This window comes from Nicotiana sylvestris, chromosome 1 (genome assembly GCF_000393655.2).
Source record: "Nicotiana sylvestris chromosome 1, ASM39365v2, whole genome shotgun sequence".
NCBI classification, from domain to species: domain Eukaryota; kingdom Viridiplantae; phylum Streptophyta; class Magnoliopsida; order Solanales; family Solanaceae; genus Nicotiana; species Nicotiana sylvestris.
Window position 1 is genome coordinate 161,148,049 of NC_091057.1, and position 26,223 is coordinate 161,174,271.

At 35.5% G+C, this 26,223-nt stretch overlaps 1 protein-coding gene across 1 annotated transcript; it reads right to left on the reverse strand.

The window, feature by feature from the left end:
- Positions 1-14,766: 14,766 nt before the first annotated feature.
- On the reverse strand, positions 14,767-24,551 carry LOC104226633 (uncharacterized). Its single transcript, XM_070155737.1, has 10 exons — positions 24,403-24,551; positions 24,057-24,309; positions 23,888-23,959; positions 22,586-22,765; positions 21,327-21,703; positions 18,503-18,553; positions 18,097-18,358; positions 16,311-16,412; positions 15,981-16,169; positions 14,767-15,339 (listed from the first exon to the last, which is right to left on the reverse strand). The coding sequence occupies exons 1-10, from the start codon at positions 24,432-24,434 to the stop codon at positions 14,962-14,964; spliced, it is 1,896 nt and encodes a 631-aa protein (XP_070011838.1). The 5' UTR covers positions 24,435-24,551; the 3' UTR covers positions 14,767-14,961.
- Between the last annotated feature and the right edge of the window lie 1,672 nt (positions 24,552-26,223).

The window sequence follows — 26,223 nt, forward strand, 5'->3', positions numbered from 1 at the left end:
ATCAGACATATGGTTGATGGACTCGGCTTGTAGCTATCATATGTGTCCCAACAGGGACTGGTTCGTGGAATTTCAAGAAGGAGAATATGGAGTCGTCCACACAGCGGATAACAGCCCTCTTACCTCATATGGCATTGGTTCAATACGATTAAGGAACCATGATGGAATGATCAGAACATTGATAGATGTTCGATATGTACCGGATTTGAAGAAGAATCTCATCTCTGTGGGAGCCCTAGAATCAAAAGGGTTCAAAATCATTGCAGAAAATGGAGTGATGAGAGTATGCTCCGGTGCACTAGTGGTAATGAAGGCTAATCGGAAGAATAATAATATGTACCGCTATCGTGGCAGTACAGTTATTGGGACAGCGACAGTGACATCCAGTGATGACAAAGAAGCAGAAGCAACCAAGCTATGGCACATGCGCTTGGGACATGCTGGAGGAAAATCCTTGAAAACTCTATCAGATCAAGGATTGTTAAAAGGAGTAAAGGCTTGCAACTTGGAGTTTTGTGAGCATTGTGTTAAAGGGAAACAGACAAGGGTTAAATTTGGTACAGCGATCCATAATACTAAAGGCATTTTGGATTATGTACACTCAGATGTTTGGGGTCCTTCCAAAACACCTTCATTGGGTGGGAAGCACTATTTTGTAACCTTTGTTGATGATTTTTCCCGAAGAGTATGGGTGTATACAATGAAGAGCAAAGATGAAGTGTTGGGAATTTTTCTCAAATGGAAGACGATGGTGGAGAATCAAACAGGCAAGAGGATCAAGTGTATTCGCACAGACAATGGAGGTGAATACAAAAATGATCATTTCAATAAGGTCTGTGAAAATGATGGCATCGTCCGACACTTCACTGTTAGACATACACCACAACAGAATGGAGTGGCAGAACGTATGAACCGGACCTTGCTGGAGAAGGTACGGTGTATGTTGTCCAATGCTGGCTTGGGCAAAGAATTTTGGGCTGAGGCAATTACATATGCATGTCACCTCATTAATCGTCTACCATCTGCTGCTATTGATGGCAAGACACCATTTGAAAAATGGTATGGAAAACCTGCTGTAGATTATAACTCTTTGCACGTGTTTGGCTCAACTGCATATTATCATGTGACGGAGTCAAAATTGGATCCAAGGGCAAAGAAGGCTATTTTTATGGGAATTACTTCTGGAGTCAAAGGATATCGCTTATGGTGTCCTATGACAAAGAAAGTAATATTCAGCAGGGATGTTACCTTTGATGAATCTGCTATGGTAAATAAGGTAACAGAAGATACCAAACAAAATAAAGGTGCTTCTAAGCAGGTGGAGTTTGAGGGAAAATTTATTTTTCCTACACAAGAAGCAGAGGAGGAAACAAATGAAGATTACCCTCTGGAAGGAGAGCCAGTAGAGGAGATTCCAACTCAGGAACCTCAACAACAACTTGAATCAATAGCAACCAGCAGGCCAAAAAGAACAATAACGAAACCTTGTTCGTCTCATAGAGACAGTTGCTTGTGCAACCTCAATTGTAGCTGATGATGTTCCTACCACTTATAAAGATGCTGTCCAAAGTTCAGAAGAAGATAAGTGGAGGATTGCCATGAATGATGAAATACAGTCCCTTCATCAGAATCATACATGGAGATTGGCCAATCTCCCGAAGGGAAAGAAAGCAATTGGGTGCAAATGGGTATTTGCAAAGAAAGAAGGATTTCCTAACCAAGTAAATGTTCGCTACAAAGCAAGATTGGTGGCCAAAGGATATGCTCAAAAGGAGGGAATTGATTACAATGAAGTGTTTTCTCCAGTTGTAAAACATTCCTCCATTAGAATTATGTTGGCTTTGGTAGCACAATTGGATTTGGAACTAGTTCAGATGGATGTAAAAACTGCGTTTTTACATGGAAACTTGGAGGAGGAAATCTACATGACTCAGCCAGAAGGATTCAAAGTTGCTGGAAAAGAAAATATGGTGTGCAAACTTGAAAAATCGTTGTACGGATTGAAACAATCTTCTAGACAATGGTACAAGCGATTTGACGAGTTTATGTTGCGGCAAGGGTACAAGAGAAGCAAATACGATCATTGTGTGTATTTGCACAAGCTTAAAGATGGTTCCTTTGTATATCTTCTCCTATATGTTGATGATATGTTGATAGCTTCCAAGAATTCGGAAGAAATTGATAAGTTGAAGATTCAACTGAAGAAGGAGTTCGAGATGAAGGATTTGGGTGAGGCAAAGAAAATTCTTGGCATGGAGATAATTAGAGATAGACGTTCAAAGAAACTCTGTTTATCTCAAAAGGAATATTTGAAGAGAGTACTTCAACGTTTTGGCATAGATGACAAGACTAAGCCAGTTAGTACTCCACTTGCTTCCCATTTTAAGCTAAGTACTACTATGTCGCCAATGGATGAAGCTGAACGAAAGTATATGTCAAAGGTACCATACGCAAATGTTGTTGGTAGCTTGATGTATGCAATGGTTTGCACAAGGCCTGACATTTCACAAGCTGTTGGAGTTATTAGCAGATATATGCACAATCCAGGGAAGGAGCATTGGCAAGCTGTGAAGTGGATTCTACGGTATATTCATAATACTGTAGATGTCGGGTTAGTTTTTGAGCAGGAAGACAATCAGTCTGTAGTTGGATATTGTGACTCAGATTTTGCGGGTGATCTGGACAAACGAAGATCAACTACTGGTTATGTGTTTACTTTTGCAAAGGCACCAGTTAGTTGGAAGTCTACTTTGCAGTCAACAGTTGCTTTGTCTACAACAGAGGCAGAGTACATGGCTATTACAGAGGCTGTGAAGGAGGCAATTTGGCTTCAAGGATTGCTAAAGGAGCTTGGTGTTGAACAAAAAGGTATCACAATTTTTTGTGATAGTCAAAGTGCTATTCAATTAGCGAAGAACCAAGTTTATCATGCAAGGACGAAGCACATTGATGTTCGGTATCATTTCGTACGAGAAATCATAGAAGAAGGTGGAGTCACAGTGAAGAAAATTCATACTACGGAGAATCCTGCTGATATGCTGACAAAGGTGGTGACTGCGGTCAAGTTTCAACATTGTTTGGATTTGATCAACATTGTTGAAAACTGAAGATTGAAGATGAAGACACAATCAAAATTTGTTATTGAGAGAAAATTGAAGATGTGGAATTTTGCCAAGGTGGAGATTTGTTGAATTTGGCAAATCTTTTCTCCCACATCGGTGGGAAAAGAAGGGTTGGGGGATTTTTCCCCTATAAAAGAAGGCTTAATGTTTAAGATTTAAACACACCTCTCATTTGCCTTCTCATATGTTTAAGGCATTTGTATTTCTCTCTTTAGTATTATTTCACTTGTATTTTTGGAGTGAAATAAAATATTGGTTGTGTCCGAGGAGTAGGCAAAATTAGCCGAACCTCGTAAATTCTGGTGTTCCCTTTATTGTTGCTTTATTGTCTTATTTATTATTTGGTGGCTGTCATAATTTTTGGTATAGTAGTTGTGACTTATTCACACTATATACATTTGGCTTCCGCAACAATTGGTATCAGAGCCAAGGTACTGTCTAAGTATGCTCTGTGGTTGCAGCATAGTCTGATCTTCCACATCAGAAAAGATTTATCTTGGTAACTGAGTCAAGGTTCTGTCTGAGTATGCTCTGTAGTTGCAGCTTAGTCTGATCTTCTACATCAGAAAGGAAATAATCTTGATTTGTGTCGTCAGCTATTAAATAATATTTGTGTCAATCAATGTGCTTCGTCCTTGCATGATAAACTTGGTTCTTCGCTAATTGAATAGCACTTTGACTATCACAAAAAATTGTGATACCTTTTTGTTCAACACCAAGCTCCTTTAGCAATCCTTGAAGCCAAATTGCCTCTTTCACAGCATCTGTAATAGCCATGTACTCTGCCTCTGTTGTAGACAAAGCAACTGTTGACTGCAAAGTAGACTTCCAACTAACTGGTGCCTTTGCAAAAGTAAACACATAACCAGTAGTTGATCTTCGTTTGTCCATATCACCCGCAAAATCTGAGTCACAATATCCAACTACAGACTGATTGTCTTCCTGCTCAAAAACTAACCCGACATCTACAGTATTATGAATATACCGTAGAATCCACTTCACAGCTTGCCAATGCTCCTTCCCTGGATTGTGCATATATCTGCTAATAACTCCAACAGCTTGTGAAATGTCAGGCCTTGTGCAAACCATTGCATACATCAAGCTACCAACAACATTTGCGTATGGTACCTTTGACATATACTCTCGTTCAGCTTCATCCATTGGCGACATAGTAGTACTTAGCTTAAAATGGGAAGCAAGTGGAGTACTAACTGGCTTAGTCTTGTCATCTATGCCAAAACGTTGAAGTACTCTCTTCAAATATTCCTTTTGAGATAAACAGAGTTTCTTTGAACGTCTATCTCTAATTATCTCCATGCCAAGAATTTTCTTTGCCTCACCCAAATCCTTCATCTCGAACTCCTTCTTCAGTTGAATCTTCAACTTATCAATTTCTTCCGAATTCTTGGAAGCTATCAACATATCATCAACATATAGGAGAAGATATACAAAGGAACCATCTTTAAGCTTGTGCAAATACACACAATGATCGTATTTGCTTCTCTTGTACCCTTGCCGCAACATAAACTCATCAAATCGCTTGTACCATTGTCTAGAAGATTGTTTCAATCCGTACAATGATTTTTCAAGTTTGCACACCATATTTTCTTTTCCAGCAACTTTGAATCCTTCTGGCTGAGTCATGTAGATTTCCTCCTCCAAGTTTCCATGTAAAAACGCAGTTTTTACATCCATCTGAACTAGTTCCAAATCCAATTGTGCTACCAAAGCCAACATAATTCTAATGGAGGAATGTTTTACAACTGGAGAAAACACTTCATTGTAATCAATTCCCTCCTTTTGAGCATATCCTTTGGCCACCAATCTTGCTTTGTAGCGAACATTTACTTGGTTAGGAAATCCTTCTTTCTTTGCAAATACCCATTTGCACCCAATTGCTTTCTTTCCCTTCGGGAGATTGGCCAATCTCCATGTATGATTCTGATGAAGGGACTGTATTTCATCATTCATGGCAATCCTCCACTTATCTTCTTCTGAACTTTGGACAGCATCTTTATAAGTGGTAGGAACATCATCAGCTACAATTGAGGTTGCACAAGCAACTGTCTCTATGAGACGAACAGGTTTCGTTATTGTTCTTTTTGGCCTGCTGGTTGCTATTGATTCAAGTTGTTGTTGAGGTTCCTGAGTTGGAATCTCCTCTACTGGCTCTCCTTCCAGAGGGTAATCTTCATTTGTTTCCTCCTCTGCTTCTTGTGTAGGAAAAATAAATTTTCCCTCAAACTCCACCTGCTTAGAAGCACCTTTATTTTGTTTGGTATCTTCTGTTACCTTATTTACCATAGCAGATTCATCAAAGGTAACATCCCTGCTGAATATTACTTTCTTTGTCATAGGACACCATAAGCGATATCCTTTGACTCCAGAAGTAATTCCCATAAAAATAGCCTTCTTTGCCCTTGGATCCAATTTTGACTCTGTCACATGATAATATGCAGTTGAGCCAAACACGTGCAAAGAGTTATAATCTACAGCAGGTTTTCCATACCATTTTTCAAATGGTGTCTTGCCATCAATAGCAGCAGATGGTAGACGATTAATGAGGTGGCATGCATATGTAATTGCCTCAGCCCAAAATTCTTTGCCCAAGCCAGCATTGGACAACATACACCGTACCTTCTCCAGCAAGGTCCGGTTCATACGTTCTGCCACTCCATTTTGTTGTGGTGTATGTCTAACAGTGAAGTGTCGGACGATGCCATCATTTTCACAGACCTTATTGAAATGATCATTTTTGTATTCACCTCCATTGTCTGTGCGAATACACTTGATCCTCTTGCCTGTTTGATTCTCCACCATCGTCTTCCATTTGAGAAAAATTCCCAACACTTCATCTTTGCTCTTCATTGTATACACCCATACTCTTCGGGAAAAATCATCAACAAAGGTTACAAAATAGTGCTTCCCACCCAATGAAGGTGTTTTGGAAGGACCCCAAACATCTGAGTGTACATAATCCAAAATGCCTTTAGTATTATGGATCGCTGTACCAAATTTAACCCTTGTCTGTTTCCCTTTAACACAATGCTCACAAAACTCCAAGTTGCAAGCCTTTACTCCTTTTAACAATCCTTGATCTGATAGAGTTTTCAAGGATTTTCCTCCAGCATGTCCCAAGCGCATGTGCCATAGCTTGGTTGCTTCTGCTTCTTTGTCATCACTGGATGTCACTGTCGCTGTCCCAATAACTGTACTGCCACGATAGCGGTACATATTATTATTCTTCCGATTAGCCTTCATTACCACTAGTGCACCGGAGCATACTCTCATCACTCCATTTTCTGCAATGATTTTGAACCCTTTTGATTCTAGGGCTCCCACAGAGATGAGATTCTTCTTCAAATCCGGTACATATCGAACATCTATCAATGTTCTGATCATTCCATCATGGTTCCTTAATCGTATTGAACCAATGCCATATGAGGTAAGAGGGCTGTTATCCGCTGTGTGGACGACTCCATATTCTCCTTCTTGAAATTCCACGAACCAGTCCCTGTTGGGACACATATGATAGCTACAAGCCGAGTCCATCAACCATATGTCTGATGATGTTGATGACTCTGTTGTAACTAATGAGAAGTCTGAATCATCACAATCAGCTACATTTGAATCCATAATAGCCTTTCCATTGTTATGTTTGGCCTTATTCTTCAACTTCGGACAGTCTTTCTTCCAGTGCCCTTTTTCTCGACAAAAGGCACATTCATCTTTGCTGGGTCTGGATCTTGACTTGGATCTTCCCTTCTTTGTCCTCGTTTGATTTTGAGGACGACCCCTCACAAACAGTGTTTCTCCTTCTCCGCCCTTCTGTTTTTCTCGCTTTCTTTGTTCATAGCTGTACAAAGCCGAACAAACTTCTCTGAGAGAAATTTCATCATTTCCATGGAGTAGAGTAGTTTCAAGGTGCTCGTACTCATCAGGAAGTGACGCCAACAACATTAAGGCCAAGTCACTATCATCATAAGTTGTATCCATATTTTGCAAATATGTGACCAACTTATTGATACTGGTGATATGTTCATTCATCGTGGTACCAGGAACATAGGTGAAGTGAAATAGTCTCTTCTTCATGTACAATTTATTTTGACTGTTTTTCTTCAAAAATTTATCCTCCAGTGCTTTCCATAATTTACTTGCAGAAGTTTCCTTTGTGTATGGATATTTCTTCTCTCTAGCAAGGTAAGATCGAATGGTACCGCAAGTAACACGGTTGGTAATTCTCCAATCTTCTTCTCCAATAACATCTGGTTTCTTTTCTTCAATGGCCAGATCTAGCCCTTGTTGAAAAAGGACATCTAGAACCTCGCCTTGCCACATCCCAAAATGCCCGGACCCGTCAAAAATTTCTACCGCAAATTTCGCATTTGACACAATTCTTGTCATAAGCGAAGATGCCAATGATGACGTATTGTTGACACTTGATGTAGATTCTTCTTGTTTATTGTCTCCCATATTTGACACAAATATTATTTAATAGCTGACGACACAAATCAAGATTATTCCTTTCTGATGTAGAAGATCAGACTAAGCTGCAACCACAGAGCATACTCAGACAGAACCTTGACTCAGTTACCAAGATAAATCTTTTCTGATGTGGAAGATCAGACTATGCTGCAACCACAGAGCATACTTAGACAGTACCTTGGCTCTGATACCAATTGTTGCGGAAGCCAAATGTATATAGTGTGAATAAGTCACAACTACTATACCAAAAATTATGACAGCCACCAAATAATAAATAAGACAATAAAGCAACAATAAAGGGAACACCAGAATTTACGAGGTTCGGCTAATTTTGCCTACTCCTCGGACACAACCAATATTTTATTTCACTCCAAAAATACAAGTGAAATAATACTAAAGAGAGAAGATACAAATGCCTTAAACAGATGAGAAGGCAAATGAGAGGTGTGTTTCAATCCTAAACATTAGGCCTTCTTTTATAGGGGAAAAATCCCCCCCAAACTTAACTCCCAACCAATGTGGGACTTTGGCATTTTGCCAAACTTCAACAAATCTCCACCTTGGCAAAATTCCACATTTTCAATTCTCTCTCAATAACAAATTTTGGTTGTGTCTTCATCTTCAATCTTCAGTGTTCAACAATGTTGATCAAATCCAAACAATGTTGAAACTTGATCGCAGTCACCACCTTAGTTAGCATATCAGCAGGATTCTCCGTAGTATGAATTTTCTTCACTGTCCTAGTAAAAAGGGTAACAAGCCTATACTACACTGATTGACAGTGTGCCAGTATATATATAGCCTGATAATTAAGGAAAATGCATAAGTAACCCCTGACCTATACTCAGATTTCCAATTACACACTTTTTTTGCAGGAATCCTATTACCCCCTAAACTTATTTTAAATGGAAATATTTGAACCCTAAAACTAGACAACCAAACTCTTGTCAAGTGTTAACTACATGCGTCCCCATATGAGGTAAGAGGGCTGTTATCCGCTGTGTGGATGACTCCATATTCTCCTTCTTGAAATTCCATGAACCAGTCCCTGTTGGGACACATATGATAGCTACAAGCCGAGTCCATCAACCATATGTCTGATGATGTTGATGACTCTGTTGTAACTAATGAGAAGTCTGAATCATCACAATCAGCTACATTTGAATCCATAATAGCCTTTCCATTGTTATGTTTGGCCTTATTCTTCAACTTCGGACAGTCTTTCTTCCAGTGCCCTTTTTCTCGACAAAAGGCACATTCATCTTTGCTGGGTCTGGATCTTGACTTGGATCTTCCCTTCTTTGTCCTCGTTTGATTTTGAGGACGACCCCTCACAAACAGTGCTTCTCCTTCTCCGCCCTTCTGTTTTTCTCGCTTTCTTTGTTCATAGCTGTACAAAGCCGAACAAACTTCTCTGAGAGAAATTTCGTCATTTCCATGGAGTAGAGTAGTTTCAAGGTGCTCGTACTCATCAGGAAGTGACGCCAACAACATTAAGGCCAAGTCACCATCATCATAAGTTGTATCCATATTTTGCAAATCTGTGACCAACTTATTGAAACTGGTGATATGTTCATTCATCGTGGTACCAGGAACATAGGTGAAGTGAAACAGTCTCTTCTTCATGTACAATTTATTTTGACTGTTTTTCTTCAAAAATTTATCCTCCAGTGCTTTCCATAATTTACTTGCAGAAGTTTCCTTTGTGTATGGATATTTCTGCTCTCTAGCAAGGTAGGATCGAATGGTACCGCAAGCAACACGGTTGATAATTCTCCAATCTTCTTCTCCAATAACATCTGGTTTCTTTTCTTCAATGGCCAGATCTAGCCCTTGTTGAAAAAGGACATCTAGAACCTCGCCTTGCCACATCCCAAAATGTCCGGACCCGTCAAAAATTTCTACCGCAAATTTCGCATTTGACACAATTCTTGTCATAAGCGAAGATGCCAATGATGACGTATTGTTGACACTTGATGTAGATTCTTCTTGTTTATTGTCTCCCATCTTTGACACAAATATTATTTAATAGCTGACGACACAAATCAAGATTATTTCCTTTCTGGTGTGGAAGATCAGACTAAGCTGCAACCACAGAGCATACTCAGACAGAACCTTGACTCAGTTACCAAGATAAATCTTTTCTGATGTGGAAGATCAGACTATGCTGCAACCACAGAGCATACTTAGACAGTACCTTGGCTCTGATACCAATTGTTGCGGAAGCCAAATGTATATAGTGTGAATAAGTCACAACTACTATACCAAAAATTATGACAGCCACCAAATAATAAATAAGACAATAAAGCAACAATAAAAGGAACACCAGAATTTACGAGGTTCGGCCAGTTTTGCCTACTTCCTCGGACACAACCAATATTTTATTTCACTCCAAAAATACAAGTCAAATAATACTAAAGAGAGAAGATACAAATGTCTTAAGAAGATAAGAAGGCAAATGAGAGGTGTGTTTAAATCCTAAACATTAGGCCTCCTTTTAAAGGAAAAAATTCCCTACCAAATGGCTAAACCACCGATGTGGGATTTGCCAAATTCAACACTCCTAACCATCCCACCCTATGATCATGCGCTCCAAAAATAACATACATAAGCCTATCCAGAAATTGTGTCTGAGTTCTAAGGTTGAATCTATATCATCTTCTAAGACTGACCCCTCCATCAAACCCGAAAAACTAATCCTATACCCAGTCAAGTCACTCAAATCAAAGAAGAACCCTCCTGTCCCATATCTCAACCCTAAACCTATTGAACCTCGCACAGTTCATCAAGCTCTCAAAGATCCTAGGTGGAGAGAAGTTATGAATGAAGAGCTCTGTGATCTTCAATCGCAAGGTGCTTGGACTCTTGTTCCCCCAGTTCCTCATACTATGCCAGTTGGCTCTAAATGGGTTTTTTGGGTTAAATATAACTCGGATGGCAGTGTTGGATGGTACAAGGCCCGGCTAGTAGCTAAAGGCTTTCTTCAACGACTTCGGGTGGACTGTGTTGCGACTTATTCTCCGTTGCAAAACACAATACTGTCCGGGTTGTTCTTTCTCTTGCTGTCTCAAATGATTGGCCTCTACATCAATTAGACGTTAACAATGCATTTTTGCATGGGAAATTAACTGAAGAAGTTTACATGTCTCAACCGCCTGGCTTTGTTAATGAAATGTTGCCTAACCATGTTTGTCGTCTTCATAAGGCAATATATGGCTTAAAACAAGCTCCAAGAGCATGGTATGAACAACTTAAATCTTATCTTCTTTCTGTTCGCTTTTATCACTCCCAATGTGATCATTGCTTGTTCACCTTTGCCAAGTTCGGTATTATCATTTATCTCATTGTGTATGTTGATGATATTATTATTACCGGCCACAATTCTCACCATGTGGAGGACAATGTCACTAGACTTGGTCGACGCTTTTCCATTAAAGATCTTGGTGGTTTAAATTTCTTCCTGGGTGTTGAGGTTGTTCGTACACCCACTGGGTTGTTCTTGAATCAGAAGAAATATATTTATGAGATTCTTGAGCGGACTAATATGATTGATGCCAAACCAATGCGCACGCCTACTGCCAGTGGTTCATGTCCGCGGTTGGATGATGGACACCCACTTAATGATCCCAAAGAATATCAAAACATTGTTGGCAACCTTCAATATCTTCTGTTAACATGGCCAGATGTTGCATTCATTGTCAATAAGCTCTCCCAATTTACGAGTTCACCCACAACAGCACATTGGGCATTGGTCAAACCTGATTAATCATATCTCAGTGATACACTCTGATTGATCAAATATTTAGTTTCCTTATTAGCTCTTCTATTATTAGAGTAGATTGATCTGCTATCACAAACTGATTTGTACAATCTTCTACTTGATCTGTTTTGATCCTTTCCTTGATTTGTTTATCCATTCCTTTGTATAAATTGTTGTTGAAATCAATGGAAATAACATACATTGTCCTTGCAAACTTCTATACCTCTGCTAACTCGTATGTTTGAGTCAATATGTTATTCCAATTGATTTGAGATCCTCCTGTCTACAGCAGAGAGAATAACAAATTAAAGAGTGCAAAAGATGAAGTCTAAAGCCAAGGGTTTCTTGATTACATGTCGAAAGGTGAATTTTCCAGAAAGGGAGAGTTATGGACTTATGGCTACTGATTGTGTTGTCTGAAAGTCGAATCTAAAGATTTCAAGATAAAGCAGGACTTGTTCTGGCTTCTTGACTACAGCAGAAACCTCAAGCCATTTTCATGCTTAACTCTATGTGGAAATCAAGTTGCACATATAATTTCTAATCAAACATCTAGCGTAAAAGAAAGGTGTAGTAGTTCATTTGAGGGCTGTCTAATTATAATAAATCCTCTGGCGTTGTGGGGTTGTAAATTCTCTCGGACATGCTATGATGAACATTAATTGATGACCTAGTAAAAAGGGTAAGCCTATACTACACTGATTGACAGTGTGCCAGTATATATATATAGCCTGATAATTAGGGAAAATGCATAAGTAACCCCTGACCTATACTCGGATTTCCAATTACACACTTTTTTTGCAGGAATCCTATTACCCCCTAAACTTATTTTAAATGGAAATATTTGAACCCTAAAACTAGACAACCAAACTCTTGTCAAGTGTTAACTACATGCGTCCCCACATGTATTTTTAGTACTTTTTTTATTCTTTCTTCTTTTTCTTATCCTTTTTTCTTATTTCTTATTATTCTCATTTTTTTTTGGTTATTTCATTCTCTTTCTTTTTGTTTTGGTCACCGGCGACATAAAATGGTGGTTGTCGGAATTTCACAAACACCATTTTTTCCGGCGAAATTTTTTTTCTGGCGGCAGATTTTTATCCCGATATAAGTGTGTTTTGTTTTATATATATATATATTTCTTGAAAGTGTAATTTATGAGTGGGAGGAAGAACAAAAGAAATAAAAATGAATATAAGCTGAGAAAAATTTTTCCAGTTAAAATTTCAATACATCATTTTTTTTTCCGTCGTGGGAAGGTTTTCCGATGATGAATTTTTCCCCCAAATCTGAGTGTATTTTGCTTTGCTTATGAATAGATTTTTTGAGAGTTTAATTTATGTGTGAAAAGAAAAAATGGAAGAAAAACTGTTAGACAAAGTCGTCGGTGAATGAATATTCGCTGGAATTAGAGGAGAAACAAAAAAAAATAAAAGAAAAAGGAAAAGGAAAAGGAAAAGGAAAAAAAGTAAGAAAAAATGGTAAAAAAAATAAAAAATAATCTGAAAATCGTTTTTTCTTGAAATACACACACTTTGCCACGTCAGCGTTAAGGTTGCAAATAATTCCTTTTAAAATAAGTTTAGGGGGTAATAGGATTCCCCAAAGAAAAAGTATATAGTTGGAAATTCGGGTACAGGTCAGGGGGTACTTATGCATTTTCCCTGATAATTATCATGTAGTAACCAACTCGTCTTGTATTAAGACACAATTAATCGATAGATTAAGCCTAGTTAAAAGGAGTTACCCCAGTGGAGTCTTGTGCAGCTCTAAGGTCATCAGCATCTGCAGTGACTCCGATCCACCAATTCCTGCACAGCATTTTGCATTTACACACTGTTCTCCAGCTTTAATAGGTTCATTACTCATACGTTGAGATATTTTCCCCAGGTCGTGAACTTTGGGACCACCGTCGTTACTCTTAAAATCTCTATCAGCGGATTGGATCGGAACACTTTAGAGTCATCTGGAGCAATAAAAACTACACTAACATCGATCCACCAATGTGATGGATGAAAATTCCTTCAAAGTAATTCTTTTATATCCTAAAAAGGTTCGTGGTCTTTCACGGAATATACTATTTCCTGGATCTGCTACAAAGATTTGTTGGTTTGGCATAAGCTGTTTCACAATCTAATTAGCAGCTAAACTGAACTTCTTTCTTTCTTAATTAAACCGCGGCTTTTCGTTTTTGCTTTAGATCAATTATTCCTGATTTTTATTTTTTTAGCATTTTCTTTTTCTTCTTCTAATAATATGTTCTAGTTTGAAAAGATTTCAGTTTATAGGTTTTAATAATGAGGACTACTCTGTTGAGGCGTAAGCTCGCAAGCTTTGCTTCAATCCTCTACATTTTTATTATTTTATAATAAATGACACATCTAGTTGTTGTATTTAGCACTTTCTTAATTACGAGAGTAGAATTAGATTTTAATTGATTCCATCCATTTGCCTCTTCCTAATTGGACTACTTCTGAAAATTTTCCTAACAAAAGTACTTTTTCTTTCCTAAATTCTATTTTACGAAAAATATCAAAGGTAAGAAAGCTAGAAGTAACTTTTATATGATTAAACTGCATGAAATAAGTATATTCATATTTTGATCATCACTTGGTTGCAAGCATTATAGTTGGGGTCAAAACTAAAAACATCATCCTTCAATGATAATTCTCTTCCTTGGAATTGTGTTTTTTTATCCTCTTAATTTTTATGGAAAGAACAAAGTATGCATTATCTCTAGTTGAATCTATATATAGCCCACGTTGTGAGAATGGGAACACTGGGATCCCAAAATTCATTCGATGGAAATCCCAAAATTCAAAAATTACAAACTCAAAACTGATGGCATAGATTAGAGTTCAAAACATGACGGGCACATTAAAATTTTGAGTTCAAATCTACATTTATTAAATTCGGGTGAATTTTAATAAAATTATGAAAATAGCACGTGTTAGTCAATTTTCGACTGGTAATTGAAAAATAGCCAGTGTTTGCAAAGTCATTGAAAAATAGTCACTATTTTGCTGCAACACGGAAAGTTCCAGCATAATATACTGGAGATTGGTGCACCTGTGTATGAGCTTCTAGGAACTCCAACACACGTAAAGTTCCAGCATAATATACTGGAGATTGGAGCACGTGTGTATAAACTTCTAGCATATTATGCTGGAACTCCAGTCTATTATGCTGGAGGTCCAGTATATTATATTGGAACTCCAGTACATTACGTTGTAATATTTTTCGGAATTGAGCAGTATTTTCGTTCAGATTTATCTTTACATGAAAAGTGACTAAATTTCATTTACTTTTAAAATTGTGGCTATTTTTTAATTACCACTTGTAAATCTGACTATTTTTGATTTTCACCTCGAAAAAACGACAAAATAATAAACCCATAGATAAGGAAGGAGGAATGCATCCTTTAATTTAAAAAGTACTGGCACATACCAAAATATAGACATTATTTTTAATTCAAACATTGCAACTTCTAACTTGATCGTGAATTTTAAAAATGTATGTCTAACTTTATCTATACATGTTTTCACTACATGTATAAGACTCAGACACCAAACCAATAGTTGGATATGGCAATGCTCAAAAAGAGGTGACCTCCTTTCTATAAAAGAAGAGACCAGAGGGTCCATCATTTGGCACCAAAGCAAGCTTCACCAAGCTTTCAGCACCTTCTTCAGCAGTTAAGCTCCCAGTATTGCAGTTCACGTCTGTTTTGCAAAATCCAGGACACACAGAATTTATCCGAAAATTTGGATATTTCGTAGCTAAAACCCTTGTGTAAGCAATCAGGGATGCTTTCGAGACTTTGTAAGCTGAGAAATAAGTTGGCCATCCTTTGGCTTCTATTGATTTCTCTTTAAAATCTTTTATAAATTCATTCAACACTTCATCCACCCTTTCTTCTCTCAGGCTTTTAGCATCACTTAGCATTCCTATAGCCCATTGGTTGCACAATAGCTGTAGAATAGCGGAAAACGGTTAGGAGTACATTATCACTTAGGGTGGCAAAAGTTGCACAAACCCATTTGACCCGCCCAATCCGTTAGGTTTTAGTGGGTTGGACATAAGCTACTTTAGTGATGGGCTAAATTTGGGCACAACCCAACTAAGCCCATTTATTTTCAGTAGCCCAGATCAACCCATGATTTACTACTTTTTTTATTATTCTGATTTTTGTTAGTATTATACGATAAGGAACTATCAAATAAAGTTTTAAATCGAAATTGAGGAAATAAATCATTAGGCATAAATTAACATTTTTTCAAAACATAAGACAAGTAACAGGAAAAAAAGAAAAAAAAAAATCATCATCGTAAACCATTCCAAAATGATATTTACGAAAAATATTATTATATATGTAAGAATATTTTATAATGCTTGTTTAAAAGTTGAAAATATTGCAAAGATTTGGGTCAATTTGGATGGGTTGTGTTTAGCCTATCTTAACCATTTAGGCAGAATTGGGCAATGAGTCAATCTATCTTGATCAGCCCAAACAGGCCATTTGCTACCACTATTATAAGTATGTAGAAATTAAACTCAACATAATTCAGAGGGTCCATATATTATGAAATAGTATTCAGTTATGATTTCATTACCTTTAACTTCCCCAAGAAAGAAGCGACATTAACAATTCTTGGGGAGTTAGAGAGCTGAAGGAGGGGAATAAATGCTTCAATCATTCTTTTTGCACCATAGAAGTTTGTCTCCAGGCATTGTTTTGTCAACTCATAATCTGTAACAATACGCTCAATACCTTCAATTGATTTCTTAATACCATCCTCTTCCTGCATAATAATTACTTCAATTTGTTACTATTTCTTTGAATGTATTTGTGACATAAAATAACTGAAAATTATCAAAGAGATCACCATTGACTGTTTCTAATTAATTTAGGATAACATATTAGCATTGGCTATATATCTTACCCCATTTTCAGCAGAAATGGTTACGAAGTCTCCTTCTATTAAATCTTTTATTATAACAACATCTCCTTCTACCATTAATCCACCAATCCCTGCGTTGTTAACCTGCAAATTAAATTGAAGCATTCATAATTTCTTATTTCTAAGTAAAGCATATATGAAATATGTACCCATGTACCCCATTTTTAGTCCAATAAAAATATATTCACTAAATAATCTATCATTATTTAATTTCTGTATTATAATTTTCATCATTATAATCTCGGGATAACTTGTTCTCTACCAAACGACCCCAAGAGATTAAAACCAAAACTAATTAGCACTAAAATATTTTGTCCCTCATGACTACCTTGCTAAGACAACCTATAGCACTGAAAAAAGATGTAGGAAATTTAATAAAATATTAATCGTATATCTTACAATTTCAATGTTAAGTACGACTCTGTACCCATAAGTTATATCTTATTTCACTAATTTGTGAGCGAGTTTATAATTATACATCGATAATAAAGAAATATTTACACTATCATAAAAAAAGTACAAGTAATTCCTATGATAACCATAAGTTACCTATTCTGTAGAAGATACAAGTAATAGTTTAGTACTTTGTAATATGGTGCAAGCTACGCACCACTCTCTCGGTACGCATACATTTAATTAATGAATATTATCTTTTGCACAAAAAGAATCTATTTTGTAGATCTCAAGGGGCCATCTAACAACTGATGGGCTTCCTCACTTGGAAAAGAAATGTTAATCCTAAATAAATTAGATTGCATGTCACTGTTCACCAACTTTTGTAGATCTCAAGGACCCTATACCTTTTTCACCTCCTCGACCTTTCTTTCTTTGGCTACTGATCACTGAATAGAGCTACAAATCTTTTTATTTTGGTTTTCATATTATCAACAAGTATTAATGTTATTTTTAAATAAAAAATTCCTTATTTTCTTATTTCAAGATGTCAAGTTAACAATATGCAAGTTTAATTAAGGTAATTTAATCAAAATACTTTTTTCTAAGAGTGAGATATGCTAAAAAGCTAAAAAATTACTTATTACGTACACGAAGAAGCGAGTAGAGTATATAGGAGTAAGATAAATTGCACTCTACGGTATAGATGCATTGCGACTTGATTAACTACATAGATATGGAGCTTTGCAGTATTCATTTCTAACGAGGGATAAGCCAATCAGCCAAAATATCCTAGTTCTGTAATAATATTTACCACATGCATAACATTTTGCAGGGTTAAACTTCATATATCTCCAACATGAAAACATCAAGAATTCAGTACAAGTAAATAGAAAAATATACGAAGCTTTACCATACTGACAATAAAATTACTGTTCCCTCCAGCACATGTTATTGTTTTTATGGGTTTTACACACCCCTTAAGAGAGTCATTTAATACTAGTAATTATTTAATCACCCTTTATCTTTCCTTAAATGGCTCATTTAATTAGTTAATACTTCATCCATTGAAACAGGAAGAATGGATCTGGAAAAAAGTAATAATAGATGACTTCTTGTTTTTTTCTAAACGATATTTTGGGGGAAAATTCTCAGGTTCAGCAGCCGCTACCCTTCGGATGTGTGCCCCTATTTACTGTGCAATAGTTCGCAAATCACATAGAAAATATAAATTGCACTAGACATCCCAGCGCGAGGAGAAGGCTGCTGGGAAAAAAATGGATCTAAGGTCTCTCACGTGGGAAATCACTAACCCAACCAACTTAGCCCTAGATTTAAGTGATGGGGTGATAAATATAATAGTAGTGAATAGTACCAGAATATCGAGCTTTCCAAATTTAGTTTTGATGAAGTCCACAAGAGAAGAAATACTAGCTGGATCCATAACATCAAGTTGATGAAATAAAATCTGATCATCATCAGTTTTATTGCTTGAGTACTCTTCCTTGAGCTTTTCGAGAGCTTCAATTCCTCTCCTTTCATCCCTTGCTGTCAACACTACCACTATTCCTTCCTTTGCTAGTTGCCTGCATGTTTCATATCCTATTCCTTTATTTCCCCCTGTCACCACTGCATACCTGATCGATCATACAACTTAAATATTACTACTATGCTTATAGTAGAGATTTACCTATAATTACCTAATAACCGTACTGATTCCGTAAATAATTTTTTACTATCAGTACATAAAACTTAATAGACATAACAAGGTTTGTAAATACCTTGTGTTCTCGTGGCTGGTGATTTTTTCTGCCATTGTTGAAATTGAGTTTCAATGATAAGTAGCCTCTCTAGATTCAAGGACTCTTGCTATATTCAGTTTTTTGGGTCTGAGAAGGGTTACTTATCAGTGTATTGCGTTTGCTTAAAATAGTCTAAGGTGGTTATTGAAATCTAGGAAGACGGAATTATATAATATTGTAATGGAGAAAATTATTTAAAGGAGGCTATAATTTATTTAGTTTTTTATTACTCCTATATTTTAGTCTTATCCCCTGTTTTTGGTGCAGGTTGTGTGGATAAGAACTGAAGAAAGCACGTTTTTCTCTTTTGGTTGGAAGAAGCAAATTGCTAAACGAGTACTATGCTTTTCTTGGCCATTAATTCAACTTGCTTAGCTACGAATTTCAAAATGTTAGTCTGCGTCTCCACTTGTTTTTTGTTTTTAGTGTTTTATAAATATTAAATATTTATTTCTCTGGTATATAATTCAACTAGTACGACAATTTAGGATGTCACTGAATTATAATGCAATCATCCTCTACTGCCCTCACTTAAGTTAAGTGTCATTCGTATTTTTTACCCTTTAAAAATAAATTTTATATTGGACAAAATTATAATTTAAATTATTTTCCTAAAATTTTGGGCATTAATTATTTCCTGTATTTAGGACTTAAGATTTTGCTTATATTCTTTCCTTATTTGAATACAATTTAAGACTCTAAAAAGACATCAGGCTAATTACTACTTGGGATTATTTGGAAATTTCACTTATTAATTTGGACAGTTATAGCAAAGTTATTGGATTGCTAAATTGAGTTTTAGCTATTACTTAGAATTATTTTAAGTCTTATTTATTTATTTTCACGATACCTAAATTTTTTTCTTAGAACTTAGAAGACCTAATATTTAGGACTATTTCCTTTTCTTTCCTTATATAAACTGTATTCTTTCGAGCATCACAAAAGGTGACGTGATATTTAAACACTAAAGTTTTCACAAATCTTACATAGACTAATATTTAAAATTTTGAAGTTAATTGTGAATTTTCACTTTACGTTTCCAAGAACTTAACCCTACACAATCGAAGTTCTATTTATTGTAGAAAGAATCTCGTTGTTAATTCATTGTGTTAAAAATAAACTCATCTCAAAACAAATAGAATTTTTTTGATAATATATAATTAGCGGCTTATTTGTATTATTTAGCTACAAATTTGGTTTGTCGCTATTTTTTTTATATATAGTTAACCTGTTTAGAATACTCAACGTCATTTTGTACTACGTTCTGAGCTTTCAAAATTATCTAGATTGTTTTCATGCTTAGCAACATCATTCTCTACTTTGCTGTCTATTTTTAATATTTGACAATTTAAAAAAATTATTAAACTTTTATCATATAAGTCAAATAAATTATTTAATACTCCCTTCGTTTCAATTCAAATGACACATTTTTCTTATTAGTCTATACCAAAAAGAATGACACATTTCTATATTTAGAAATAATTCAATTTTGAACTTTTTATTTTACCTATTTTACTCTTATTGAGAAACTTTTATAACCACACAAATATCATGGCTCCACAAAGTTTTCCCCCTTAAGCTTTTAGAACCATATGTTTCTAAAGTCTTCTTCTTTTTTTCTTCTTTGAATTTTATGTCAAGTCAAACTATATTATCTAAATTGAGGAGATAGTAATATTTATAAATTTTTTAAATTTTACATCCATTGAATAGAGTGGCCTTAGCGAAATATCTTTTTTTTTTTTTACCTTTAAAAGATGGGTCTGTGTGTTTATTTTAATGGAGAATAAAATAAGCCAAATGTGTCCTCTTCTGTCTTTGTTCTTTCTCCACATTTTTGTGTAGAGAAAATATGATCTACTTTTTATTGCGTCTTACACCTTCATGTAACAAATATATTTAGGAATAGCCAGTATTCAACTTTAGGGTGTTTGGTTAAAGGCATCATTGATGGTAGAAAAATTTATGTTCTCATATTCTTGTCCTTTTCATGTTGTATTGTGAAGATTGAGAAGTTCTACGGCAGAGTTTTTTTCTTAATTATATTAAGTTAGCTAAATAAAATCAACAGTCAACAATCATCATTTTCAAAAATTCAGAGTTCTTTAATGTTTTATTTTATAATATATTTTTATGTAATTTTTAAATTTTTTATACTCATTGAGATGGAGTACACGCGCAACGCGCGTATCGTAAGACTAGTATATATATATATATATAGGGCGCAATACCATGTCATTATCTTTATCTCGACATTAAATGCATTTGGGGTTTTCCACCTTTGAAAAAACTTAGTTCTTGTTCATATTTTCATCAATGAAAAGAGAAGAAATAATAATAAAACAAAGAAGACTCAAATTTCTTGATTGTGATTTGTTTAACAGATTAGTGTACAATATTTGAAATATAATTTGCTTTCTTTTGGGGTTCTTCAGAAAAACCTAGCTCATCAAACGACTGAAAGATAATGTTAAAATATTAATTTGCTCTTCTGTTCTTTGAATAAAATGAATAGTTTGCTAGTGCCTTATGAAGTTCCAAGATTTGGAGAAGACAACTCAAGCTTGTATTAAACAATGGAGGAAACTACAAGAGATATAAGCTAATGGCAAACTCACAAACTTTAAGGGCAAATCATTCTTTGAGTCTTCTATTCACCCTATATTTTAGATGCTATATATATGAAATGGCATTTCATACAACATACATTACTTACGTTAATGCATGTCACTGAAGATTATTACATGCTAGTCTAACATGTATATCATTAGCAACACGGACACAATGAACAACATACTTTCATTCGAACGATGAAACTTCTTTCCGATCAAAGAACAAACCAGAAGGGCCATCAGCCGGTTGCATGGCTAGCCTTACAGGACTCTCTGCGCCTTCTTCCATTGACAATAACCCACGATTGTAATTGATATCTGTTTTCACAAAACCAGGGCAAACGCAATTGATCTGGATAGATGGATGCTTCTTTGCCATGACACTCGTGTAAGCGTTCACGGCTGCTTTAGAGAGTATATAGGCTGACATGAAAGAAGGCCAACCCTTGGCTTGAAGGGTATCTTCTTTATAGTCCTTCAGATATTGATTTATCACCTCTTGTATTTTCTCCTCTGTGAGGTTTTCACTGTCACTTAATACTCCTTTAGCCCATTCATGTTTCAAGTTCTGGAAATGCAATTAGAGAATTTCAGTCAGCTACTCATAGGGATTATCCAATTACCAACATGGATTTACTGAGACTTAGGAAAGCATGTCAAACTTGTCACCACATGAAAAATAAGATTGAAACTATCAAGCTGCTTTGGAAACAGCCTCTTGCAGAAATGCAGGATAAGGCTGCGTACAATAGACCCATGTGGTTCGGCCCTTCCCTGGTCCCCGCGCATAGCGGGAGCTTAGTGCACCGCACTCTCCTTTTAAACTATCAAGCTGCTGATAAATATCCTAGCTTAATTAATTACATTACATTAAGTTTCCTATGTTTGTTAACATATTATGCAGACAAAGATCCCCCTTTACCATTTAAAGAGAAAAGGGAAATTAACAAGACTAAGGTCAGATCATGATTTATATACAATAAAATCAGCCTCTATTAGGATTTCCTCCGTCTATTTTCTTCATTTTTGTTTCTAGTAGAGTAAAAGAATAAGTCTTTAAGCTAAAGGCAAAGAACATTATATAGAAAATCAATAAATTGATGAGAACAAAGGTGTGGTTAACGGCAAGATTTTAGTAATATATGATTTTTCCAATCTAAAAAGAATAGATGGCATATACATTAGATTCTCTCAAAAAGACAATTAAAGGCAGAATTGAGTAGTTCTAAACGTTTTAAGCATAGTTTTACTTCAGAATTCATCATTCCTACAGGCCAAGCATGTATAAGCCTAAAACCTAAAAAGTTAAATCCTGCTAAACGGAAAAATGCAGCTATGTAGATGTATTAAAATTTAAAAAAAAAATCCGAAAGATAAGAGTAGGGCTATAGAGATACTTCAGTAGATTAGACCTTCCATTCCAAGAGGAGAAGAGTTGCCAGGTTAATACCTTTAGCCTTCCCATAGAGGAAGAAACATTCACAATCCTCGGCGAGTTAGATAATTGGAGCAGTGGAATAAATGCTTCAGTCATTCTCTTCACACCATAGTAGTTTGTTTCAAGACATTCCTCTGCTAACTCATATGTTTGAGTCAATATGTTATTCCAATTGATTTGAGACCCTCCTGTCTATAGCAGAGAGAATGACAAATTAAAGATGCAAAAGATGAAGTCTAAAGCCAAGGGTTTCATGATTACATGTCAAAAGATGAATTTTCCAGGAAGTTAGAGTTATGGCTACTGATTGTGTTGCTCAGGGGCGAAGCTACACTCTGGTAAGAGTGGTCAATTGACCACCCTTCGTCGGAAAAATACACTGCATATATAGGTAAAAAGTTAGGTTTTAGAGGTATATAACATATGATGAACACCCTTTATTGGGATATTTTTTTACTTCTTTCAAGTTTGAACACCTTTGGGGAAATTCCTGACTTTGCCACTGGTGTTGCTTGATAGTCTAACTAAAGATTTCAAGATAAAGCATGACTTGTTCTGGTTTCTTGACTACAGCATAAAGCTATTTCATGGTTAACTCTATATCCAAATCAAGTTGCACATATAATATCTAATCAAACATCTAGCATAAAAGAAAGCTCTAGTAGTTAATTTGAGGGCTGTCTAATTATGATAAATCCTCTGGGGTTGTGGGGTTGTAAATTCTCAGACATGTTACAAAACATACATAACGATATGAGTTTACGTTTCTATGCACTAACGGCAATTATAAATACATGTAAGTTATGCTATAAGGTAATTATAGGTAAATCTTTTTGAAGCATCAATCCGAAACTTACACAATCAGGCCACAGTTATAGTAATTAACAGCTAATCTCTATGATGAACATTAATTGATGACCTAGTAAAAATGGTAACAAACCTATATACATTGATTGTCAGTGTGCCAGTATATATAACCTGATACTTGTCATATACTCCCTCCGGTCCATAATAACTAATAAGTGACCTTTTGGCCTTTTTATTTTGGTCCAAAATAAATGTACTTTTACGTAATCAAGAAGGAATTAATTTTCTTTTTCCAAAATTTGCCCTTATTTTCATAACCCAAAATGTCAAGGTAACATTATGCAAATTATAATTAAGGGTAATTTAGTCAATATATCTTTTCTTAAGTGGTGTGCCAAAGGCCAAAAAGTCACTTATTATGGACCGGATAGTAGTAACCAACTGTCTTGTATTAAGATACAATTAATACAATTAATCGATAGTTTAAGCCTAGTTAAAAGGACTTACCCCACTGGACTCTTGTATAGCTCTTAGGGCATCAGCATCTGCAGTGACTCCACCAATTCCTGCATTGTTCACCTGAAAATACCCACAGCTCTATCATTTCCCAAATTGCTCTGATCATAAACAAGAAAATCAATCAACAACGTAACATTGCTTTTGTGATGCTTCTTACCAAGATATCAAGCCTGCCAAATTGGGTCTTAATGAATTCAGTCAAAGAAGCAATAGTGGAAGGATCCATAACATCAAGCTGCTGAAACACCACATTCTCTTTAGCCAAACCGATTAACCCTTTGAGCTTCTCCACAGCTTCAACCCCTCTCGTCTCATTTCTAGCAGTCAAAACCACAACTACTCCCTGAGAAGCGAGCTGCCTGCATATTTCAAATCCGATCCCTTTGTTTGCCCCCGTAACTACTGCATACCTGCACCAACAATTAATTATAGATACAGCGTATGAGCATAATAAGATATAAAGTACTTGCAGTGTTGCAATATTAGAAGAAGAAATTCAGTACTTTGTGGCTGCGCCTCTGATTTCTTCTGCCATTTAGAATATCGTTAGTTGTGGTTTGAAGAAAGCCAGACCAATTAAAATCATACGAACCCCCTCTCCCCTAAACTTGTACGGATTTTCCTTTTAGATACCTTATCTACTCAAAATTTGAATCAATTAGACACTTTTTTGATAACCAGCAAAAAACTTAATACACTCGCCAATAATGTGGTAAATTGAGGAATTACGTGATGACATTTGGTATTTGGGTCCAAAATAATAATTAACAAAATAGATTATGAGGAAAAAAACAAAAATTGATTTTAAAAGAAACAAAAGGAAAAATAATAACCCCACCCACACCGCCAGACCCTCCCTTCCCTATTCTTCTGCTAATCTCCAATCCTTTATTCCGAATCTTTACTCCAGAATAGAGCAAACTAACTCCAACCATTACTCTAAAAAAAATTCTTTTTTATATTCTTTTCTCTCTTTTATATTATATTATTTTTTTTTATTTAATTTATTTTTTTATTTTCATTAAGCAAATCCTATCTTTTTTTCATTTTTACATATTCATCTCATATAATTCATATTTCTTTCTTATATAACCATTTAAAATAAAATTATTTTATACCATAAATTCTTAAATAATACAATCATCTGCCTCATTCACTCAATTCTTTAATGATTTTGGTATATCTAGAAACGACTTACCTCCCTACTAAACTATATGTTATTTAATGTAGTTTCAATTTTTCTGTATTTTTAATTTAATGTATTTTCAATTCTAATGTATTTCTAATTTTAATGTAGTTTTATTTAAATGTATTTTCAATTTTAGCAACATCTTATATTTTATATTTGCACCTTTATTTTTGTGATGGTTATATATTATTTATACAATTATAACTTATAATAAAATTAACTTATAATTTTACATAAAAATAATATATGTACAAAAATTTATTTATCAAAATTATATGTCAAAATTAAAATATAAAATTAATATTATAAAGATATTACATAAATATAATTAGATATATATAATATGATAAATTAAAAAGGTTAAATTATAATAAAGCAATAGACAATAGTGATAGAGAGGATGAATAGTATCACTGTAAATTTGGAGTGATACTGTTCACCCTCCAAAATGGAGGCAAATTTGCAGCCGGGTTAGAGCAAAGTTCCTCCATTTTTGACTCCAGAAAGGAGTTTAGAGGTAAAAATGGAGGTGGGTTGGAGATGGCCAAGCCCATAAGGTGGCGGTTCGAACAATAATGTTCTTTTTTTTCGTTATATATCTTTTGGTTTATAGGTTTAATTTATTTGTAATTTTAGGTCTGATATTTTTCGTTTTTTATTTAATATTTTCTGGAAAAAAAGGGTAAGGGGGATAGAAAAGAGAGTGATGGCAGTGACGGGTCTCCATTTTTTCTGGCGAGCAAGATAGTAGTGGTTGTCAGAATTAACGAAAAAAGAGGAGATAGTGGTGGTGGTTTTCAGATTTGAAAAAGATGATTGGAGTGGTGGTAGCGTCGGCAGGCAGTGATGGCAGAAGGTGGTGGAGCTGGTTCGAAAGAGGAGGAAGAAGTGGCATGGTGGCGGCGGTAATGGTAGATCTGGAAATAAAACGATGGTAATGGTGGAGGAAGTGAGGTGGCTGAAGAAAGAAGAGAAAGGTGTATTATGGTGGCGGTGGCAATGGTGACGACGCCAATGGTGGTTAATGGTGGAGAAGTTATGGCAAAAAAGAATGAAGAAGAAAGAGAAAAAAAAAAAGCAAAAAATTAGTACTCCACCATTCATTTTTACTTGTGCATCTATTTATCTATGTTTA

Bases quoted from the DNA above. Each gene is read 5' to 3' on its own strand.
- LOC104226633 (XM_070155737.1), bottom strand. From the start codon at position 24,434: ATGGCAGAAGAAATCAGAGGCGCAGCCACAAA. The intron at 16,170-16,310 runs GTAAGATATATA...ATTATTATGCAG, and splicing joins CCATTTCTGCTGAAAATGGG to GAAGAGGATGGTATTAAGAA. The intron at 15,340-15,980 runs GTAATGAAATCA...GCTATTCTACAG, and splicing joins CTTTCTTGGGGAAGTTAAAG to CTATTGTGCAACCAATGGGC.